General features: G+C 40.1%; 1 protein-coding gene across 5 annotated transcripts in view; it reads right to left on the bottom strand.

Moving 5' to 3' along the window:
• gria4a (glutamate receptor, ionotropic, AMPA 4a) overlaps positions 1 to 21,794 on the bottom strand; it is a 152,977-nt gene that overhangs the window by 44,338 nt on the left and 86,845 nt on the right. For all 5 annotated transcript variants that reach the window (XM_061719248.1, XM_061719249.1, XM_061719250.1 and 2 more), the window contains exons 6-10: positions 20,494 to 20,547; positions 16,865 to 17,023; positions 12,491 to 12,658; positions 11,022 to 11,126; positions 9,208 to 9,318 (exon numbers count right to left, since the gene is read on the bottom strand). In XM_061719248.1, the coding sequence (XP_061575232.1) occupies positions 9,208 to 9,318; positions 11,022 to 11,126; positions 12,491 to 12,658; positions 16,865 to 17,023; positions 20,494 to 20,547 (597 nt within the window). The remainder of the gene's footprint in view (positions 1 to 9,207; positions 9,319 to 11,021; positions 11,127 to 12,490; positions 12,659 to 16,864; positions 17,024 to 20,493; positions 20,548 to 21,794) is intronic.

The following is a 21,794-nucleotide window of genomic DNA, read 5'->3' as shown; positions in this document are numbered from 1 at the left end:
GCTGATCTATTGGTATTTTTAACCATCTCAAATTACAAATAATCTCTACGGTTTACAGAAAGGAAAGTGAGTGGCAGTTCTCTGATTGAAAAGTTTCTTGTTGACGCCATATGTCATAGGGAATGGCCAGACTGGATGAGATGAAAGAAAGGTGACAAATTCAGAGAAGAACACGTTACCATACAACCAAGATATGCAAGATATATACCAACATATCGAACTTTGAAGAAGACAGGCTAAAGCATTAGAAGACCATACCAGAATCCATTCCTCTCAGCTATTAAATGAGAAGTAAGGCTATAACTCACGCAAAGTCTAATGAGTCTTGATTTCTGCTGCAGCATTAAGATGGCAAGTCAGAATTTGAAACTTGAAACAACAACATGAAAGTATGAATCCGCCTTGCCTTGTTGCAAGAGCTCACACTGCTGAGGAGGATATCTTCATAACATGCTTAGTCCCAATTAGTTGAGTTTATCTGAGTATGCTGACCATGCTCATCCCTTAATAACCATAATATACCCATCCTCTGATGGCTACTTCCAACAAGACAGATTCCTTTTAACAAAACTCAAATTATCTCTAACTAGCTTCTTGACATGTTTTTGATGATAAGGAAGTCACTATGTGCTCACATCACCTCTAGTCATGAGATCTTAATCCAGCCAAGCACCTTTGGGATGTGGTAAAATGGGAATGGTTGTGCAGCTGACAAATCTGCAGCAACTGTGATGCTATTCACAATCTCCAAGAAATGTTTCAACACCTTGTTAAATTAATGCTATGAAGAATTGAGGCAGTTTTACAGACCAAAGGGAGGGTTGAGCCTGGTTTTAGCAAGGTGTACCCCCTGAAGTGATCAATTATGTCCTTAATTCCAGTGATAAATCGATATTGAAATGCATGAAACTGCAACATGCGGATATTGGGACATTTCTGTCTGTATTAATGGAATCTGGATCATACTAATAATGGTAATATCAGGGGAAAGCAACTTTGGACTTTAAGGATTCCAGATAGATTCAGTGCTCTGCCTGGCCACTTTTATTAAGATGTTGTTATAAAATGTGAAAGCCAGTATACATGCAGAGAGGACAACTTCAGATTTCATTTCGCTATGGTTTGGATTAATACAACCATAAAGCTGTCACTTAAACTTGTGTAAAATTGAGACCAGTTTTACTCTCGAGGTAGTCATTTGTTTAACTATTTTGCTACTTTATTCATCCAATTTCCTAAACAACAGGGCGATCTCTCCCAAATCCACCTCAGAAATCAAGATTAATCCACATTCGCGGGGAGAAAAAATAACATGTGGAAGGTGGAGTTTTCATTTATTGGATACTATAGAGTTTTCCCCTAGGGAGGAGTTAACATCATTCTGGAGTACATTTTGAGGCACCAATAAAGCAATGTCGAAAATGTGAGGAGTCAGATGAATAATACGAGAGTTAGAAATAAAGGCTTGTCTCTAATAAAGGCCTTGCACTTTCAAGCGTTTGTTTAAAGAGATATGGTGCTTAATGTTTCTGGGAAGAAAGCATCTTTGAACGTTTTTTAATGTTGCATTGTGAGTCAGAACATAGCAAAAATTTGCAGGAGAGAGGACTAGTGAAAGAACAGACAACAACATCGGCAACAATAAAAGTTGCATAAAACTATATAAAAACGATGAAGATGATAATCAGATTACAAGCCAAGAAGGCTACAGAGAGTGTACAAAATGGATCGAAACAAAAGGAAAATTTGATAGAGATTAGGAGAAAAAATAAACACAATGAAAAGAAGGGAGAAAAAGCAGAGAATAAATGAAAAAGAGGATGGGTTGACAAAAAGAGACAAGATGAAAAATTGGTGGATGAAGCATGGAGACAAGCTTTGTAGAAGCAAATGGTAGGTGCTGATAAGACATAAAACAATTTCTGGTGAAGCCAGACAGCAGGGATTTGCTATGGGAGCCAGTTGGCCAGCTTGTGAAACACACAGGCACCTGGCTGGGCAGTCACCCTACTGTCCAGCCATTCAGTCACCCTGCCAACCGGATGCTCTCTCAGTCATGCATTTAAAAAGCCAGATAGTCAAGTAGATGTTAGACCAAGACATCTGATCAGTCTGGGACAAATCACACTGTTGTGGAACCATTTCAGAGCACTCTTCTTTACACTGTTACTTCGATTCGTTGAAGTATGTGGTCATTTGTTTCAGCACACATTTTCTATAGCCCTCAAACGATCTTGGATCAAGCAGAGGTCTGGACTTGAAAAAGCTCTTTGTAAAACCTTGTATTTTTTCTTTTTCTGATGTAGATTTGAGTCACATTTGACTTAAAGATTGAGGCATACAGAAGCACTTATGATTAGCTAAATTACTTTAAGGTGTTTAGGTCGACCCCAAATCATCAACCCTCCACCCCTTTGCTTTACAGATGGCATGAGGTGTTGTGAAGATATGTGTTGCTTGAGTGTTTTTTTTTCTAATGCTGCTCCCTGCATCATAAACAATCATCTCCCATTTAGCTATATCTATCAAAAGAACATTCTGGTAGTCTCATTTCTCCTGGCAACTGTTTCAAACAAGCTGTACTTGTACCATGACTTTTATGAATATACTGTCATGAACTTTAAATTTTAAAATACAAACTAAACTGTAGAGGCTGTAGCAGTTACAGTAGCTGTTTTGCACTCTCTGCAAGAAATGCACATTCTGGCCTTGGAGTGAACTTGTTGGCATGACCACTGGTGGGTAGACTGGCAACTATGCTAAATGTTTTATGCTTTAAAATGATTATTATGTTTTTTTATCCATAGCGGCCTTAAAACACTTCACAGACGAATGGGAAACAACAGCTGCTTCTCTAAGCCCATTGCTGATGTCTTTCATTCTTTGGATTGTGTTAATACTCACCTGAATGTTGTGTAGGATTTTACTGTCCTCTCATCAGTGAGATAGTTTAAACATGAGTGTACAGTTGTTTAAACACACACTGAACAGCATCTGACTACTGCAGAGTATGACACATATGAACAATAACCAACCTGAAAGTCAAATAAAGTTGATTATGATTCATATTAGTTTGTTATAAATTAAGCCAAATTAGTAATATAGAAAAATAAATGCTGGCGTATGTTTATCTATGTACAGTATATTTGCGCATGTCATTGATTTCTAAGATACCTGTTATTGATCCGTAAATATGATCATATTAAGAACTTTTCATTTCCCATAAGGTTAATGGTAACATCAGTTTTGGGGTATTTTAAGTTGTCTTATATATAAAGCATAAAACAATCACAATGTCATATTGAAAGCAATATAAAATGAAAATGAGGACATAAATAATAGTGTTTCTCTACTGTACTCTTTATTCCATACAGATGCTGAATTTCAGAAACCCCCAGAGAGGAACAAAAATAGTAGAGGAATAGTTGACTGAGCAGGCATGACTGAGTAGATTTACAGAGTGACCGAGCAGGAAAATAAGAAAGGGAGAGGGGTACAGAAAGGTGAAGGCTGGAAAATTCAGGACTGACACTGTCCCCTGCTACACTTCTTGATTGAAAAATAATAATAATAAATTGTAGGAATTTTTGATGTGATTTCCTCTTATGGTGCTCTGTATTGTAGCAGAGATGAAGGTTGAGGCTGTGGTGTCTTAAAAACAGGAACAGAAAATGGATTGGCTGTATTGTTCCATTGTTCCACAGTGTTGATTTTATGTGGCCAAATGTCAAAGTTTGACAAGAGACCTCCAAACCCTTGGAAGGCTCTTGTCCAACTGTGGCATGTCTCAGGAGAGGGAAAGACAAGGCCCCAGTAAGAAATGAAACTCAGGGTCTCAAAGGCTCAAAACACGGTAGCTGTGAATCTACTTGTTATCTATTCTCCATAGCACTGTTACTGCAGAGCAAACCACATCAAAACAAAGCACCATACAAAAACCTAACATCACATTTTAGAACAAAACACACACACAAAAAAAGAAAATCAAAGTCTTTGTTCAACATCAGTATCGGCATGGTTTCTCTGTCTTTTCCGAGGAACTGCGACTGAGATGAGTCTGTTTCAGTCTCCTGCTCTGTTGGCAGACTCGGGATCAGTGTCGCAGCAGAGGCTTCCTCATCATCAGAGGCTGCAAAGAGGAGGAGGTGGCTGAGCTAATGTTAGTCAAGGCCTGCTGAGGTCACCATCCACAGAGAAATATGGGAGGAGTGCAGGAATGAATGTAAAACAAGGGGAAACAGGAGATGAGTAGAAGACGAACAACAAGACAGACAACGAAGGAATGGAGGAAGGATAGAAAGTCACATGACAGCCAATGACTGTGGAATGAACAAACAGTGTCTACAGGAACACCCCTGGTCTCTTTAACAACTACAGTAAACAAAATTCATATATTTTTGAGAAACAAACCACATGAACAACATCTGGATCAAACATTGCAACAATAATGTTATAACATTAAATGCACACTTAAAATACACAATTAAAATCAGGATATGTCAGAGAGTCTTGTTTGATTGTTAGTGTTTCTGTCTTGGACCTGAATAAAAGCAACAAATCAAGCTCTGCCCTCTGCCTTAACACATTTCCAGTTGAAGGTCATATTTTCCAAATTCATTCAAATGTCTAAAAAAAATTTACATTCTAATCATTTTTTTTCTGCAGCACGTATCTTGTTGCCACAGTTCCTGGCCACCAGAGGCGCTGTAAACATACTGTATTATGGGATCACCTTCCTTGAACAGTTATCATTTTTAGGCGTTTGCATGAATGCTACAGAGACTACAGCTGCAGAGACTTGGGTCACATTTATTAGTTTGTTCAAAGACGCAATGGTCCTTGAAACAAAATACTGACATATCACAGCTCAAGCATCTGTGGCTTGTTTTGTCTTAAGGCTAAAATTAGTTCTTAGCTGCTTTCACTTGCATAATTTTGCATGCCTAATTGAATTAGACTGAGTGCATTTACAAGAAGAGGAAAGTCACTATAAAAAGGCGTCAGCTGGGGGAGACCAATGTGAAATGAAAGGTAAGCAGTAAATGTGCACAAATCTACTATTTTGCCTTTCTATTTCAATGTTTATAGAAGGAATAGTGATAATAAAGCGGGTTGCAGAGCAGTGTCTATGTGAAAGCCATTAAAAAAGGCTGGACTGAGGTGAATTCCAAATAGGAATCTGAGGTCAGTTTTAAATTTGCCTACTAATGAGACATTAGTTTAATCTTCTAGCTGGACTAGTGCCACCGCCTCCTGGCTGTGCCGGGAGAGCTCACTTCAACATGTATAGCTCCATCATTTTTCAGTCTGATTTTTATTTGCTGTTAACAGACCTCTCCCATGACACATATTGTACTTCTTCTGTCTCTCTGACACCAAATGTAACTGAAAAGGGCACTGAGGGAGGTCAAGTTCAGCCACAAATCTAACTCCAAAGCATATCACTTGTACAGTTGTACAGTTACTGTTGACAGTAACTTATAAAAACAGGCTGCATTCACTGCATGCACTGTTGTGTATGTGTAGCACGGTGAGTGCCACGGGGCCCGACCGACAGGATGGAGAGACACGGAGCTTTGTGAAGAACCCTTTTATTTACCCAGTTTCACCAACACACAGTGTACAAGCACCTCACGCCAGCAGCTTCAGCCCCAGTCTGACTCCTCAGTCCTCTTTATAAGGCTGGCAGGGTGATGAGGCTGACGGGCCACACCTGTGCCCCGTTAGCCTGAGTGGCTGCAGCTACTCCACTCTGCCACACACCCCCAACGCCAAACTCGCGCCGGGGTCCGTCCGGCCGAGCCTACACCCCCCCCCCCCGGAGCGGGAGAGGAAGCCCGGAACCGCCGTCTGCGCCCCGGGCCTTCCTGGTTCAGACGGCCGCCGAGCACCGTCGGGAGGTCGCCCTCGGCGTCGGGCCGACCAGCGGGAACGGTCGGGCGGCCGTCCTCGGCGACGGGCAGACCGCCGATAACGCCGCTCTCGGTACCGAGCCCATGGTGGCCTCGGGTCAGACGGTGCATCCAGGACCACCCCCTCCTCCGTGACGCGGACCCGCGTCGGCCGCTGGTCCGCCTCCAGGACCGCCTCCTCCACGGCGTAGCCCTGGTCTGGAGCTGGCGTGTCCAGGACCACCTCCTCCGTCACGCCGCCCTGCTGGTCCGCCTCCACCTCTGAGGCCGACTCCGCCTCCGACTCCGCCTCAGGAGCCGTCGCCTGGCGACCTGCAGCGACTGCCTCACGGCCGGTCGGCTGCAGCGCCACCAGCGCTGCCACGGCAAACCTCAGGCGTGGAGCCGGGATGGGTCGCTCCGTCGGCCCCGCCGTCTCGGGAGCCGTCGCTTGGCGGCCCGCAGCTTCTGCCTCCCGGCCTCTCAGCTGCGGCGCCGCCAGCCCCTCCCGCGCTGCTGCAGTGAACCTCAAGCGGGGCGCAGGGGTGGGTCGATCCGCGGGCATCAGCGCCGCCAACACAGCGAGCTGATGCCCGCCCTGGTCCCGGCGCAGGGCGGCCAGGTCCGCAATGGCCTGGGCGAGCGCGTCCAGGGCCCGCTCCATGCCTCTCCTCCCATCGGGCCCCACGTTGGGCGCCAGTGTAGCACGGTGAGTGCCACGGGGCCCGACCGACAGGATGGAGAGACACGGAGCTTTGTGAAGAACCCTTTTATTTACCCAGTTTCACCAACACACAGTGTACAAGCACCTCACGCCAGCAGCTTCAGCCCCAGTCTGACTCCTCAGTCCTCTTTATAAGGCTGGCAGGGTGATGAGGCTGACGGGCCACACCTGTGCCCCGTCAGCCTGAGTGGCTGCAGCTACTCCACTCTGCCACAGTATGCATCACGAACAGTACTGTTACCAACTGTGTCTTTCCAATGAACTCATTCAGACCTGGGGCAACGTTGGTGTGCTCTTACCGTCCAAGCCTGGAGTGATTCACATGTCTTACCATTTTCAACATATAAACACCATTTACTATTAATATTAAAAAAATAATAAAAAATACTAAACATGCAAGCAATGTCAATGTCTTTTTTTTAAAGTTGAAGGTTAAACCTTTCAAATTGTATTCATTTTATGCCTCAAGGTTTTTCATTTGCGGATACAAAAAAAGCTGGTAAATTTTCCAGAAAACCCTCAAGTTTTACGAGGCTTTTCTGAAACGATGCCTTAAGTTTGAGTGGGTTAAACAGGACCTTCGGGGGTAAAAAGTTACTAATGTTGTGTTATTGGCCACTCTGTCTCTCTTTGTTTTGAGCATGTGTAAGAAATTATAGGAGAACCTTGCTGAAGCTGCCTAGACTACTCATAAAATGTAGTTAGACCAGGCTCCAGGATAACTGTTGTCCAAATAGTTCCACTTTTTTTATTTGGTCCAAAGACTCGCTGTAGTGTCTTGTGACTGCAGAATGAGTCCAGAGAAGCAAATGACCAAATAAGAGCCTGGCTAGACTTAAATCACTTTTTAAACACTTTCAGTAAACATAATTGACATTAGCAATATCAGATAAGAGAAACCAACCAGGAATTAGCTCAAAGGTGCAACATCAGTTATATTCTGCAAAACACAGCCAATGTTGGTCTGTTATATAATACTGTACTTGGGATAATGCTGCGTGTGTTAGATATGCAACATTGTTAGTTGAATAGCAGTACAATGTTGGTCCATTATGTTCTATTTGTCCCTTCCTGTGTCTCGTCAGCTCAAAAGTTTGTGTGTACAGTAAATATACGTCTGTATTTCTTTCTTTTGCCAGTCCATTTTTGTGCTTCCCTGCTGCAAATCCGTTCTCTTGTCCCCTCACCTCACCTCCGTATCCAAGTCTTTTAGTTTCTTTTGGATATTCTGCCGTGGCAGTATTTTTATTCAATAAATGACATTGTTTACTCTTCCTGCCTATATCAGTAACTAAGAAACACAATATCCTGTTGAGCATTACAGGTTTTAAGACTCAAATACAACCTCAGATGACCAACAACACATACCACTACAAACAAGCAAAAAGAGCAGAAGTAGTGTGTAAGAAAATCAAAGTACATCCTTATTTATTATTAACAATTAAGACGGCAAATAGCAGCCAGGTACTGCTAAATGACTTGATTGACTAATTGTAAGCAAGTCTCAGCATCCGTGCAGAAGCAGAGGTTTAGGGGAAGTGTGCTGGTCCAGACCATTCAGGGGTGTTTACACAATCCAAAAGAGGAAACAGATCACCAATAATTTGGTTCTGTTTCTATATAATATAGAATACAATTTTTAAAGTCCAGTGACGAAGAACCCCCCTCCCCCCCACAAAAAACTAAACGAAACAAACCCAGACTTCTTTGGAAGAGCTGCCAGGAGAAAGTCTCCTTCCTCCAAAATAAAACATGTGAGCACAGTTATGTTGGCAAATTTCTATCTGAACAAACCACCAATACCCCTCTGATAGATGAGGCGAGATATTTGGCTTTAATGGAAACCATCACCCTTGTTAACAAACAATCACAGCATTTCAACACCTAGAGTCCAGATCGCAACTAGGCTGAAATGCCAGTGATGCATAAACAAATACCTGCAAACCACAATGAACTGAAGCCATGTTGTATGAGAGAAAGGGTCGAGGTACTTCCAAAATGGCATGAGAAACTGACAGCGTCACACAGAATGTACTTCTACATTTGCTTCGTTATTGTTGTCAAAGGTGCTTCTAAAAAATAGCCCATGACTCATGGGGTGTACGAGCACACAATACTTCTGCTCTTTTAATTTAAAAAATAAAATAAAATTGTGTAGCATGTTTTGTTGTCGATCTGAGGTTGCATGATTCAGTCATGCTCTGATATGTACAATCTCAGAATTTAAAGAGGGCACACTTTCTTTTTTACATGACTGTTTCTGTTTGTCTACCTGGGGACCCCTTGTTCTCAAACTGAAGCATTGTGGGAAAAAAGTAGAGTCTTATCTGTCAAACCAACAACAACAACCAAAAGTCTAGTAGCATTTAGTCTAGTTTAGCCTCCAAATGTTGTTTCATGTTGGTAAAGACTTGACATTTCTAATGGCACTGATCTTTTTTAAAAGTTAATACCTTCCACCCTTTTCATTTAGACTATGTGAAGACTGTACTGTCACAGAAAAGAAATGCGATTTAGTGTGTCGAAGCCACTTGGTGTCTCAATCATTGGCTCTGATGCATAAAAATATTCCACAGTTACAGGGTACATTACCATGATGGTTGTCACGACAACTGTCCGGTTCTCCATGGCTGAGCTGTCGTTGGACAGAGCGTTTTCGTTCTGAACCAACACAAGCTTGTCAATGTCATTCCAGTAGCCAATCTGAGATAGTCAGAATGATGAGAGAAAAAATTGATTCAACATATTTTTCATACATCCTTATAGAACAATGCATGCAAAATAAGGAAATATGAGCTCCAACAGTGGAAAAAAAGGAAAAAAAAAAAGATAGAAGTCCAACACTTTACGATGAGTTACACATAATCTTGTAGAGTTACTAAGAAACCAACTATCTGACAGTTGATGGTTTGTCAATCAACCAATCATATACTGACTTTTTTATGATTAACTGATCAAAATGTTAACTAGCTCTCTTTACTAATAACTTCAACATTAGTTACTTCAGTTCAACAATGAAAATTTAAAAAACAAAACAAAATAGCAGTTCTATATTTACTTCAACCTTTGTTTCTTTACACTCAATATAAACCCAGGGTTGCAGTTCACTCCCACAGCACATTTATAAAAACGTTGATTTAGAGCAATTTACTGCTGGTAGTGAAATGAAAGAGAAAAAAAAACATAATTATATCAGGGAAAAGAAGTTCAGTTGTCTTGTATATAACCGTTTTAGGATTATTAGTGAACACTCCAAAAACAAAGTATCAACTATCAGCGTGTTCCTCATTTGTTCTTGATTTATTATTGTAAAGTGTTAGATAAATCACATACGTAAAAAATACAAGGAAATTGAATAACAACTAAGTCAACAAAATGAGCTCACTCCTGCACATTTCCCACTGGAACAACAGAAGATATTGAGTGTGAGTCGAGAAGCCTCAATAAACACGTGTTGTTGTTTTTGCAATGACTGTGTGAAAACAGATTAAGTTTTTTATTTTTCATTTGCATCATTTTACAATTTATTGTACCCTTAGTTGTCTGGAATGTTTCCAAAGCACACATTAAAATGAAGCCGCAAACCATGTTGGTGAGTGTATATGTGTAAAAAGGCAGATATTGTTCAATACTTATTGCAGCCTCTAATAAGACCTGATTCCACCGGAGCTTAAGTTTGACAAAAGTATGTTCTCCACAGAAGTTCGTTTTTTTGCTTTATTGAACAAAAATACAAAAAAGATGAAGTACGTCCTATCGTACACTGCTTTCCAAACAGGCAGACCGTTTACCTCAGTTTGTCGAAGTTTGAAACATTTTAAAACACACCTTACACGGTCAGAAAAAAACGTGAACTCCTCTCCGTTCTGATTGCCATCAATGTAATCTGTACTTCACTTTCTTAAAAGGTGCAGGCTCTTATTTTTATCGGTTAGCTTAGTCGCTTAATGGCATGACCAAAATACAATACCCATGTAAAGATTATTAATATAACACCACCAAACTGAAATACCAGATGTTACATCAATTTTGTATATGGCACCTACAATAATGGAAGTGATAATGCGGACAATTCCATTTTTTATTTTATAAAAGGGGAGAGCAAAACAAGAAGAAAATTAACACACTTTAACTTTTTTTTTCTTCTTAAAATATCAGTATAATCAGGCTAATTTCACTTGCGATCAAAAGTACATCTCCTGTTCTCACATCTTGAGAAATTATAAAACTATTTAATGCAGTTCTTCTGCCATTGTACAAATGTATTTCAATACCCAATCCTGAAAATATGAGTCAAACTGTGAAACTAGTTTACTGTCTGAGGATCAAAGTATGAAACAAGCAAAAAAATGTAAAGAGTTGTTTTGCTTCTAAAAAAAAAAAGAAAAAAAATGAAGAAAGCCTACCTTCCGTGGTCCGTTGCTCTTCAGTTCAAACACATCCATAGTATAATTGACCCTCCGACCATAGTGATCAAACTGTATGTTTCCAGTCAGTCCCTGAATGCGCACCTGGATTTATAACAACAGAGATAAAAATTTAAATACAACAAGTACAACTCTAATCAATCAGCTTTATGAGTATTTGTCATGGTGTGCTGAGGTAAAATGTCAGTTTTATGGTTACAGCTAAACTGTAACCGCAGGACAAACTATCAATGCTCCACACTAGCCAAACACAGGATGTTGACTTGATGAATTTATACTTGAAATATCCACTAGACACATGCAGTTATAATGCTTAGCACTCATTGCTAATGCTAATTACTTAGCTAATGCTGAACAGTTTTCACTTCAGGGAGTCTCCACTGATAAATATATATATATATATATATATATATATATATATATATATATATATATATATATATATATATATATATATAATGTTACCGCTGCTAGGGTTCAAGTATGTGTTACATTCAGAGAGAAGTGCTAATGCACCAACTATCTGGCTGAGACGGACCGTAACACCGATTGTTATTGAATAGAGGGGCTAGCTGTCACAGTGACTGTAGATTCTATAATGACTATGACATACTGTATACTGTACTCTTAATAGTCATACTGTAACACTTGTTACAAGTCTTGTATTAAATTTACTCATTTTCTGAATGCCTGCAGTGTGTCTGTAACTCATCTGATACAGAAGCACAGTGGGGTTAAATTATAACAGCTGGACATATCCATAACAGCATAGACTGAACCACAGCAGCAGCCAAAGTCTGAACAAAAATCAATGACCCACAGCCTCAGAGGCACAGCCAGGCAGAACCGCTGAAGCTGTGCTCACAGCCAGTCGCTGAATACTTCTGTAGATTACACTTTTAAAACCAATAAAGGGGTAACATGAAGTGTCTTGTAGTACTAATACTGCGCTAATCATGTATATTAGTGTATAACTGGCCTGGACCAACACACCCACTGTTTATTAAGATCAAAGAAAAGGAAGGACATTTTGGGATGTAACCCATAAGTTGTTACAAGACAACATAAAATTATATACAACAGGGATATCAGTATTTATGCAAATATAGTAAATTGCCAAGGAAAAAAAAAGAAGCCATAAATAGGTATGACTCAAAATTTACTTTTAATTGTCTGTAAATGCGAGTCAGATAAAGTCAAAACATTTATGATTTGGGGGAAAATGTATATGAATAATTCACATAATAAAAATGTGCAATTTGATAAAGAATCTGTCCCTTCAAGCAAACAACTTCAAGTTGTAGCATTGACACAAGTATAGCAATGACAGTCCAACGCACAGAATGGACATCTGCAAAATGTTTCTCCTCTAAATGCCTGTAAGTCTGAAGGTTTAAAAAAAAAAAAAGAATCCATGCAGAGGCATACGATATCAAAGTGGTGCTTGCCTGTTTAAGTGCGCGCTCCATATCTATTCCTTGGTTCCAGGGAGCAGCTGGATTAGCCAGGCAGTCACCAGCATTACCGCGGCGACTGATGTCAATTTTCTGACGTCGAAGCGTGCGGAAAGCCTCGGCCATAACAAGGACACCATCATAAGTGAGGGATGAGGTGTACTGTATATTTGACAAAAACAAGGAGGAAATAGGAGGAGAATAAAGTGTTATACTACAGTTATACAGATATTAGGAATTGATACAGTTCTAACAAATCTTGATACAAATCTTTTAAGGTACCAGTGAAACATGGAAAGTAATAAGATATTAATAAGTTTCTAAAACTCAAACTAGCTGCGGTGTTGACAGATTGTTCAACAAATTCATCACTGGTGGGACACAGAGCTGTGGGCATGAACCACACTCGTGCAGAAACAACACTCCCACCCAGAACACACACAGCGACACACAGACAGAGGCAGTCAAACACACAGCAGGCTGCCTTCACATCACACCAGAAACAAGTGGAGAGATGAAAATGGGAGAAACGTAGAATATCGAGATTCGAGATTCTCTCAATATCTCTGCTGGTAGTCTCTCTCTTACTCAAATCCCTTGATTTATAACCCAACATCTTTGCTTTGGAAAACAAGCACATCATCCTCTTTTCACACGTCCTCTTTGGAACTGAAGAAGCCTTTCAGGAGAGCGGTTAACGATGACTATAGAATCTCAGAAAAAGGAGTGAAAACAGCAGAACCAAGGAAACTACCATACAGTAGTATTACTGCTTCTGTCAGAGACAGGGCAGAAAAAAACTACACCGCATTAACACCAAATTTTGTACTTTATTGCCAAGATCATTTCAAAATTATAATTGCAATTCAAATTTTGAATTAGCTTTTCCATGTTCTTGAAATATGGATTAAAGAGGAGAAAACATTTGACGCTTCCATTTCACGCCAGGCTTCAGAACAGATTTAAAAATGATGTAGCAAAAGAGAGCATGTGCCACTTTTCATACATTTATTAAAATGTGGATCTGTATTTTAGCTCTACACATCTTTTAAACCAAGCCATATTAACTCCTTCACTGCGTCTAATACGCACTTGCAGTTTGTGCACACTTTGTGTTAAATCATGAGAACATTCAGAACTCACACAACCATCATTTGCACTAAAGAAATGACTATAAGCATGAAAAATGTCTCACCTAAATGTTGTCAAAATCTGGAGATGTTGATATTTAAAAACATTCTCTGAAATAAAATGAGCAATAAATTGGCTCTGCTTTACTGAACCACAAAATATCTAACTAAACCTGTCATTTACAGTGCATGTTGTACCAGCACATGATCACTGAAGTGGATAAAAATGGTGTGAAGTAAACAGACAGTGGCAGGCTCATGCAATAATTCATAACATGTAGATACAGTGCAACAACAGTTATACACTGGCTTTTCAGTGACAACAGATATACAGTAGCAAAATATTCAAGAGGCTAGTTTAATGAAACACTACGGTTAATTTTATCAAAATAAAAAACAAAGAAAGAAAAAAAAAGTTGGTCAAAGAGAAAATCGCCTTTGCTTATATTTTGGCTAACATTTTATGCTCTTTGAAGGGAGAAATATTGATGAATGCTGTACCATCATCAGTGGAAATAAGATTACGGAGGTGTTGTACGCCTTTTTTATAGTCTGATGTTTCAATAGAAAGAAGACTATAGGGGAGTCAGTGATTATTTGCATTACACATGTAATGTGTAATTTGGTTTTAATTTTCATTTCAACCAAATCTCCTGGTAGAAAAAGCTAATTTCAGGGTACAATACTGGCTAAGAATGTTACGGTAGTTGATGACCAAAAAGAGCTAAATCAAAATCCAGTCTCCAGTGTAGAGGGGACAAAGTGGCGATGGCACTTTTCACACAGCGCATTATTAGACAAGATTTTACTTTGCCTGAGGCTACCATTTGGCCCAAGGCATCCTGAGCTTAGTTTTTATGCAGCACATATTAGCCAGGGGCAACTTGGAGGCATGTATTTCCTCTAGAGATTACTCAATTGTGTGTTATTGTGTTAACGCATTAAAATGTTCTTTCCATGGTTGCAAAGGGATGGTGCAAAAAAGAAAATCTTTGAATGTGCTTAGTGCTTAGTATAGATATTTACATTTCTGAAACGCTGAAACAACCCTCGGCTGTGTTTACCTCTTTTTGGTTCACCCAAGTTTGTTCTCTGTGTTTATTTGTCACAATAACACATAAAATGTTTACCAAAATCACCACACAAAATGTTGCGTCAAAAGTATGGGACGACTGAATTGAATTTGAAAGGGATGATTTGCCAGACAATGTTTAGTGTTAAAAATAATAATAATGAAAGAACCATTCATGTTTGTTTACATTATTTAAAGATGCATACAGAACACAGCATTATCTTGTTTTCATCTGCTGCTTTGTGCATATTTTTGTACATTTCATTTACTTATTTATTTTCTGATGGCTGTTTTTGGATCTCAAGCCAGAGGGCAGGGGACTAAGAGCTGCAGTATGGTGTATTTTTAATGGTTGATGTGGTCATTATTCCAGTTAATATATTCAACTCCACTTGGCTCCAGGTCACTGCTCCGTCAATAATTTTGAGCATAGAAAGGGGAGAGGAACAAAGGCAGGCAGAAAGGAGGGATGCAAGGGGCTCTAAATATAGACTTATGAATGTGACAGAGGTAAGGACGTGAACACTGACTGAAAACAGGATGGTGGATGAAGGGACGAACAGCAAAAATGCATCTGTAGACACGTGTTCAGCTGTAAATGTGTCTATAGACCTGTAAATATATATGGTTTTAAATCAAGAGGATATAAGGAGTGCTGCAAAATGAAGAAAATCTGAAAAATATCTATTCCATTAGCCTTAACTCTCAATAAGATATCAGTGCTCACCTCTCCTTTACTCTGAGAACATGCTCAGATTGGCTAAAAAGGTATAAGTAATAACACTTTCTGGGAGATTAAAATACAGCATATCTCCCCCAGTATATATATATATATATATATATATATATATATATATATATATATATATATATATATATATATACAAATACATACATATAATATAGTTTATGTAGTGAATTTCACGTTCCAAGAGTCATTCCTATAACCTAAAAATGTAGACAACCATGTAAGCTCCCACCCGTTGGAGCTCGTTAACTACTTCCGAAAGTCTTGGGGAGCCAATTAAATCAGTCTGTCAGTGTGGAGCGAGTATCTAGGTGGGCTTAATACGATGACGATGGAGAGCGACGTTGACATCTGGGTGTAAACAGTGCAGATGCAGATGCAATGAGGGGTAACACTTAACAAAACATAGCACTCAAATCAGTCCTTTGCAAAGCTGATGTATTTTCTTTTTTGCCGAGAGCCTACAGCAAAACTCTAATCTACCAGTTAGTACTACTGGTGGCTAAACAGTGAAAAACCCAGTGATGGTTGTTGTCTCCCTGTTAGTCGCCCTGATGGAGGACCAACTCAAGGAGTCTGACAAATTTGGACTTTAAGCCCTAGCCATTCCCAAAGAGAGTGGGATTCGATATGCCCAATCCCAGCTGATATTCAGCAGGCCTGAATCCTGGCTTTTGCAGCCCAAGTGGTGAGACATGTTGTCCACCAAGGTATTCCGCGACGGTCTTTTTTTGGATGTGGTAGATGAAGCCTATCTCATTTGTAATTGCTAAGGGGGATTTGGTAAACTTGCTCTAACAATAAAGTAAATTCAAAGAGTAACCTGAACATGAGTATGTACATCTGTTAACGTTAGCTGTAGCTAGCTGTGTTACACACAGTCCCTGATGTGAAAGATACAGGTTGAGTGTTTTAGAACACCAGTTATTCTCAAATTCTGCCTGCAAAAATGGCAACAATCATTGGATACCATATTTTTTCTTCTACACAACACTCTCTCCCGTTAACTAATTTTTGTCGTTCCGACTAGGTGATCTTGTTCGTCGCTCTGATCGGTTCTACTGCTAATCATCTGCATGCAAAGGAAGTTTGATAAGCAACTGTTTGTGCCGCACCTGGGAACAGAAGGCCCTATGGATTGTTTTGTGACCCTACATCTTTCTAGATGTAGGTCTGATCTATCAGGCTGTAATTTGCCCACAGTCTCAAAACTCCTTTATGTTGTTTGCTCAGTACAGTATAGTAATACTTGTCAAGTTAGTCTAGGTCAATGTTCGTGGAGCGTTTTTTTTTTTTTTTTTTTTTTCAATTATACCGTTTCAGGTCATAAAAAAATAACAAACTTGGGGGGGAGGCATTCAGCCATGGCTTTGACTGCATTTTACCTTTGTGCTGTCCTGTCTAAACACATTATTTACCTTTGGTGGACTTTCAGATCCAGGATATTCTCGTTGGTCCAGTTTGTTCCAGCGCTGCATCAGCTTTATCACAATAGGTTTGCTGAAGTCCACAAGCTGGAAGCCGGTCACATTAGCCCCACCATGCATGAACCTCTCCAAAGATATATCTTTAAACCCCTGGGAGAGGAAAAATGAAGGTTGGAGGAAATAAATACAGGAGCAATAGCAGGTTAGATAAAGATTAGTTTAAGTGTACTAAACCACCCCCAGTTTGCACGCATTTTCTGACATGTTTCCAAAGAGACTCAATTGATCTTCTATGCCGCTGCTGAATATGGAACAAGTTTCACAGCAGCAAGCATGACTTGAGTGACACTTCATTGTGAGGTGATGGTGAAGAGGAATCAATTTGGGACAGAGCCAGAGACGGAGGTAGAGAGTAAGATATGTGAGCATTATCCAGGGTTGATGGATACTAATTGCTAAAAGCTCTGAAAGCCTATTTAGCTTGCAATGAGATCATGCGCCCATTTTTCACGGCACCGCAGAGGAATACAGTTAAACAGATTTTAGAGATTAAGTTTGAGGCCGTATTTCATTTCTTGATATGGGCTACGATACCATCCGACAGCTTTGACCTTGTTAAGAAAGACAAATGGCAATATACCAAGACGGAGGTAAAATAAAAAAGGCTTTCAGTGGGACTATGATAAGCTCCAACACATCTTATACTTCAAGGACAGAATAAACTGATTACTAGAGACTATAAAGAAGGCATATAAAAATGTGCAAATACGAGATTGTATAAACAAATATATAGTAAACATTTAGAAGTGGGTAATGCTAATTTTCAATATGACTACTCAGATTGCAGAATTATAGCTCTGAAACAAGTAACAAATTTCATGATCCAGTCAACTGCTAAAAAAAGTACTTTAAATTTGTTAGAAGTTTCAAGTTAATTTATTTGTCACATGCACCTTCAAGATGGCAGTGAAATGCAGTTCGACATGCTTCTGAGGCTGTTCAACACCCATTTAACATCTAATAAAAAACACCACAGGAATACACTAAAAAAAACATGATAAATATAATAAATATAAAAATCTACAACATATAGTGTGCAATATAATGCCTTGAGTAGTTCAGCAGTTAAAGTGACATGATTGGAAGAGAAGCTTGGTGTTAAAATGAAATATTGTATGTGGTACAGTTGTGCAAGAAGCAGCAGAGGTAGAACACTGTGCCCGTGTCACTACAGGGCAGAGTTCACAGTCCTGACAGCCTGAGGGAAGAAGCTCCTCCTGAGTCTCTCTAGGTTCACCTTGATGAGCCTTAGGCGTCGGCCAGAACACAGCCACTCGCACAGTCTATTGCCAGGATTATGAGGGTGTCTCATGATCCCGTCTGCTCTGGCTGCATTCCTCCTCGTGAAGATGTCCCAAAGAGTGGGGAATGTTGTACCCATGGTACACTCTGCTGACCCCAGCACCCTCTACAGGGCCCTCCTGTCACAAGCAGTACTGTTCCCGTACCACTGGTTGATGTGACCAGTCAGAACACTCCATCGTAGAACCGCCTCATGATTTTCAGAGAGACTGAACTTCTTCAGTTGCCTAAGGCGAAAAAGGCTCTGCCTTGCCTTCTTCACCTGACTGTCTGTGTGGAGTCCAAGATAGATCCTCAGTGATGTGCACTCCCAGTAGGGCTGGGCGATATGGACCAAAAGTCATATCTCGATATTTTCTAGCTGAATGGCGATACTCGATATATATCTCGATATTTTTTCTGTGCCTTAATTGGGGTTTCCCCCAAAGCATTATAGCATAGCATCTCTGTTAGCTTCATTTTTTTCTGAGGCAAACCCTTAAAAAAACAGTCAGTTTTAATACAAAGCCTCGTGCCAAATGTCACACAGGTACCTTTATTAACAGAGGTCTGCACAATATCAAAATGTATAAAACAAATGAAATAAAAATAAACTGCCTGCATATATAGAATAAAAATGCTTCTTGAATAAAATAAAACAAATATCCCTTTCCTGCATAACAATTAAATTAAAATACACTGTGCAATTAATACAATGTAGACAGTAACAGGCAGACTTTTCAACTGAGGTTGACAGTTGTGCAAATAACAAAACATTTGTGCAAATCTCAAATAAAACATTCAAGTCAATTTGTCACAAAATAAGCTATATCAAAATCGTAAAAAAAAAAAAAAAAAAAAAAAAATATATAATTGATATAAACGATATTGTCTCGTACCATATCGCGATTGAAAATATATCGATATATATTAAAATCTTGATATATCGCCCAGCCCTAACTCCCAGGTACTTTAAGCTGCACATCCTCTCCACCAGACCCTATTATTCCTCAGAGGGGTGCGATTCCTCTGCTGCCCAAAGCCCACAATCATCTCCTTGGTTTTATTGAAGATCAGCAGGAAGTTGTTAGTATTGCACCACTGTGCCAACTCCTCTACCTCCCCTGTATACGCCCGGTTATCGTTGTTGCTAATGCAACCAATCACCACAGTGATGTCCATGAACTTTGCTATGGTGTTGGAGCTGTCCATGGCTACACAGTCATGAGTGTAGAGGGAAAAGAGCAGAGGCCTGAAGATGTAGCCCTGTGGGGATGTAGTGTTGAGGGGTGGGGGGCTGGAGGTGTGCTTGCCCACCTGGACCACCTGAGTTCTGTTTAACAGGAAGTCCAGGATCCAGGCACACAGGCTGGAGTTCAGCCCCACGCTGAGCAGCTTGGAGTGGAGAGTGGTGGGGACTATATTGTTGAAAGCTGAGCTTAAGTCAATCAACAACATTCTTACAAAGTCCCCCGTGCGCTTGTCCGGGAAGGTGAAGATGGTGTGCATTACCTGAGAAATGGTTTGATCGTGGATCTGTTTGGCCGGTAAGTGAACTGAAGTGGTTCCAGAGACCGAGGTACAAATGTGCCTCCTGAACAGTCTCTTGAAGCACTTCATGGGCTCAGAGGTCAGGGCCACAGGGCGCTAGTCATTTAGGTTGGCTGAAGAGGCATTCTTCAGCATAGGAATAATAACGACTCTTCTAAAACAGGCAGTGACCACAGACTGGCTCAGAGTAGTAGGTAGTGTTAGTAGTAGGAGTACTTTTGCCAAAATATAATCCCATACTTGGTTCAGTTTAGGACTATCGACTTAAGTCACCATGATACCTCCTGTATCACTCTGGGAGTAACATCTAACACTGCAGTAACCCGTGAATATCCATATGACCTATGGTTGCAATCCGACTAACCGTATGAAACATCCACACATTGCAGGATGCAACTCACTAGCATTTCAATATGAGTGCTGACAACAAACCATTATGATCAGTTTTAAGTGCACATTTATCCAAGTCATCTACACCAAGTGTGTTTTGTCTGAGATCAAACACGAAATATAACATTTTTACTTGAAGTAAAAGCTGGAGGTTTAAATGCTGAATCCCAGTTGGAGATTAAGGGATGTCCCATGGAAATCAAGCTGAATCACAATCAAAAACGAAAGTATGAAGAAACAATCAAGAAATATTGTTTTACCCATATGAATTAATCTTTTTTTTTTCAGTCCCATGGCTCAAAAGAAGAGGTATGGGCAATGATATTAAAACTACTCACCAGGTTTGCCATGATGTAATGGTAACCCTTCACATGTTTCCCCACACTGACTGCCTGGACACATGGACAAAAAGGACATGATTACTTTTCTGTCTTCTAATATGCAAAACCACACACTTAAAAGCACAGGCGGCTAATCAATCAAGAAATTAAAAGTAATTCCTCCCATCTGTTGCTCCCAAACATTCCTAACAGTGTGACTTTGGTTATTTCATAAAGTCATCGGTAGTGTTTTCTAAAATCTCCGGTAGCAAGTTTGGTCGAACTTGATTTAAAAAAACAAAACTTGATTTGAGTTTTTAGGTGGTCAGACTTTCAGCTCACTGAAAGCTGTGTTATTCTCATGGTTTTATCTGTATAGAGAGATGTAATGGAATTTTACAATGTGAGAATTTGACGCGAGGAATATGCACATTTGTATAAAAATGCAGCATAAACTTAATGAGTACACTGTTCACATTCTTTCCTTGTCTCCAGTCTCACTTACACACACACACACACACACACACACACACACACACACACACACACACACACACACACACACACACACACACACACACACACACACACACACACACACACACACACACACACACACACACACACACACACACACACACACACACACACACACACACACACACACACACTGCAGCTGGCAGGGCCAGACAAACAGAGACAGTCTGTCTCAGAGCATGGACACTCGCCAATGCTAGCACTGCAGAGACGATTGTGAGGGGAGTGTGCCCGTGTACGCGTCCCTGTCTCAGTGTGTCTGTCTGTGTATCTATTCACCGATTAAGCCAATTAAGAAACAGTCTGTATGTGTGTCTGTCCTACGGGGAGGCTGGGTGTGTATCTTTATTTCGATGTTGCGTGTGTTTGCATGCCTGCATTATTATAGTTGATAAAGAACGATGATTTTTATGTAAATGCATTGTTGCATGTGCCACTTATTTTGTCAAATAACATATAGAAGATAAGATTTGATGACAGGTGGCGGAGCCTCTGGGATGTTCCTTTCTAACTGGAGTCAAGGAGCACAGAGACACATACTCACACACAAACATTTGTGTCACCTGTGATAGCTCAAATCTGTACTCTCAAGGAGGCAGCTCACGTATTGAACCTAAACAGGCATAAGATGTCAATGTGCTTGTCTTGATGTAGTGCACACACATTTGCTCAAATCAGTGACTGAGATGACAGTACTGTGTCTTTACCAAACTTTTAGAGGCGTGAAAGTACTGAGTGTGCTGGAATACATAATAAAGAAAATGTTCAACATGATTTAAAGG

Source organism: Cololabis saira, chromosome 4 (genome assembly GCF_033807715.1).
Source record: "Cololabis saira isolate AMF1-May2022 chromosome 4, fColSai1.1, whole genome shotgun sequence".
Lineage (NCBI taxonomy): Eukaryota > Metazoa > Chordata > Actinopteri > Beloniformes > Belonidae > Cololabis > Cololabis saira.
Note: the sequence above shows the minus strand (reverse complement) of the source record. Positions and strands in the feature narration are given on the sequence as shown.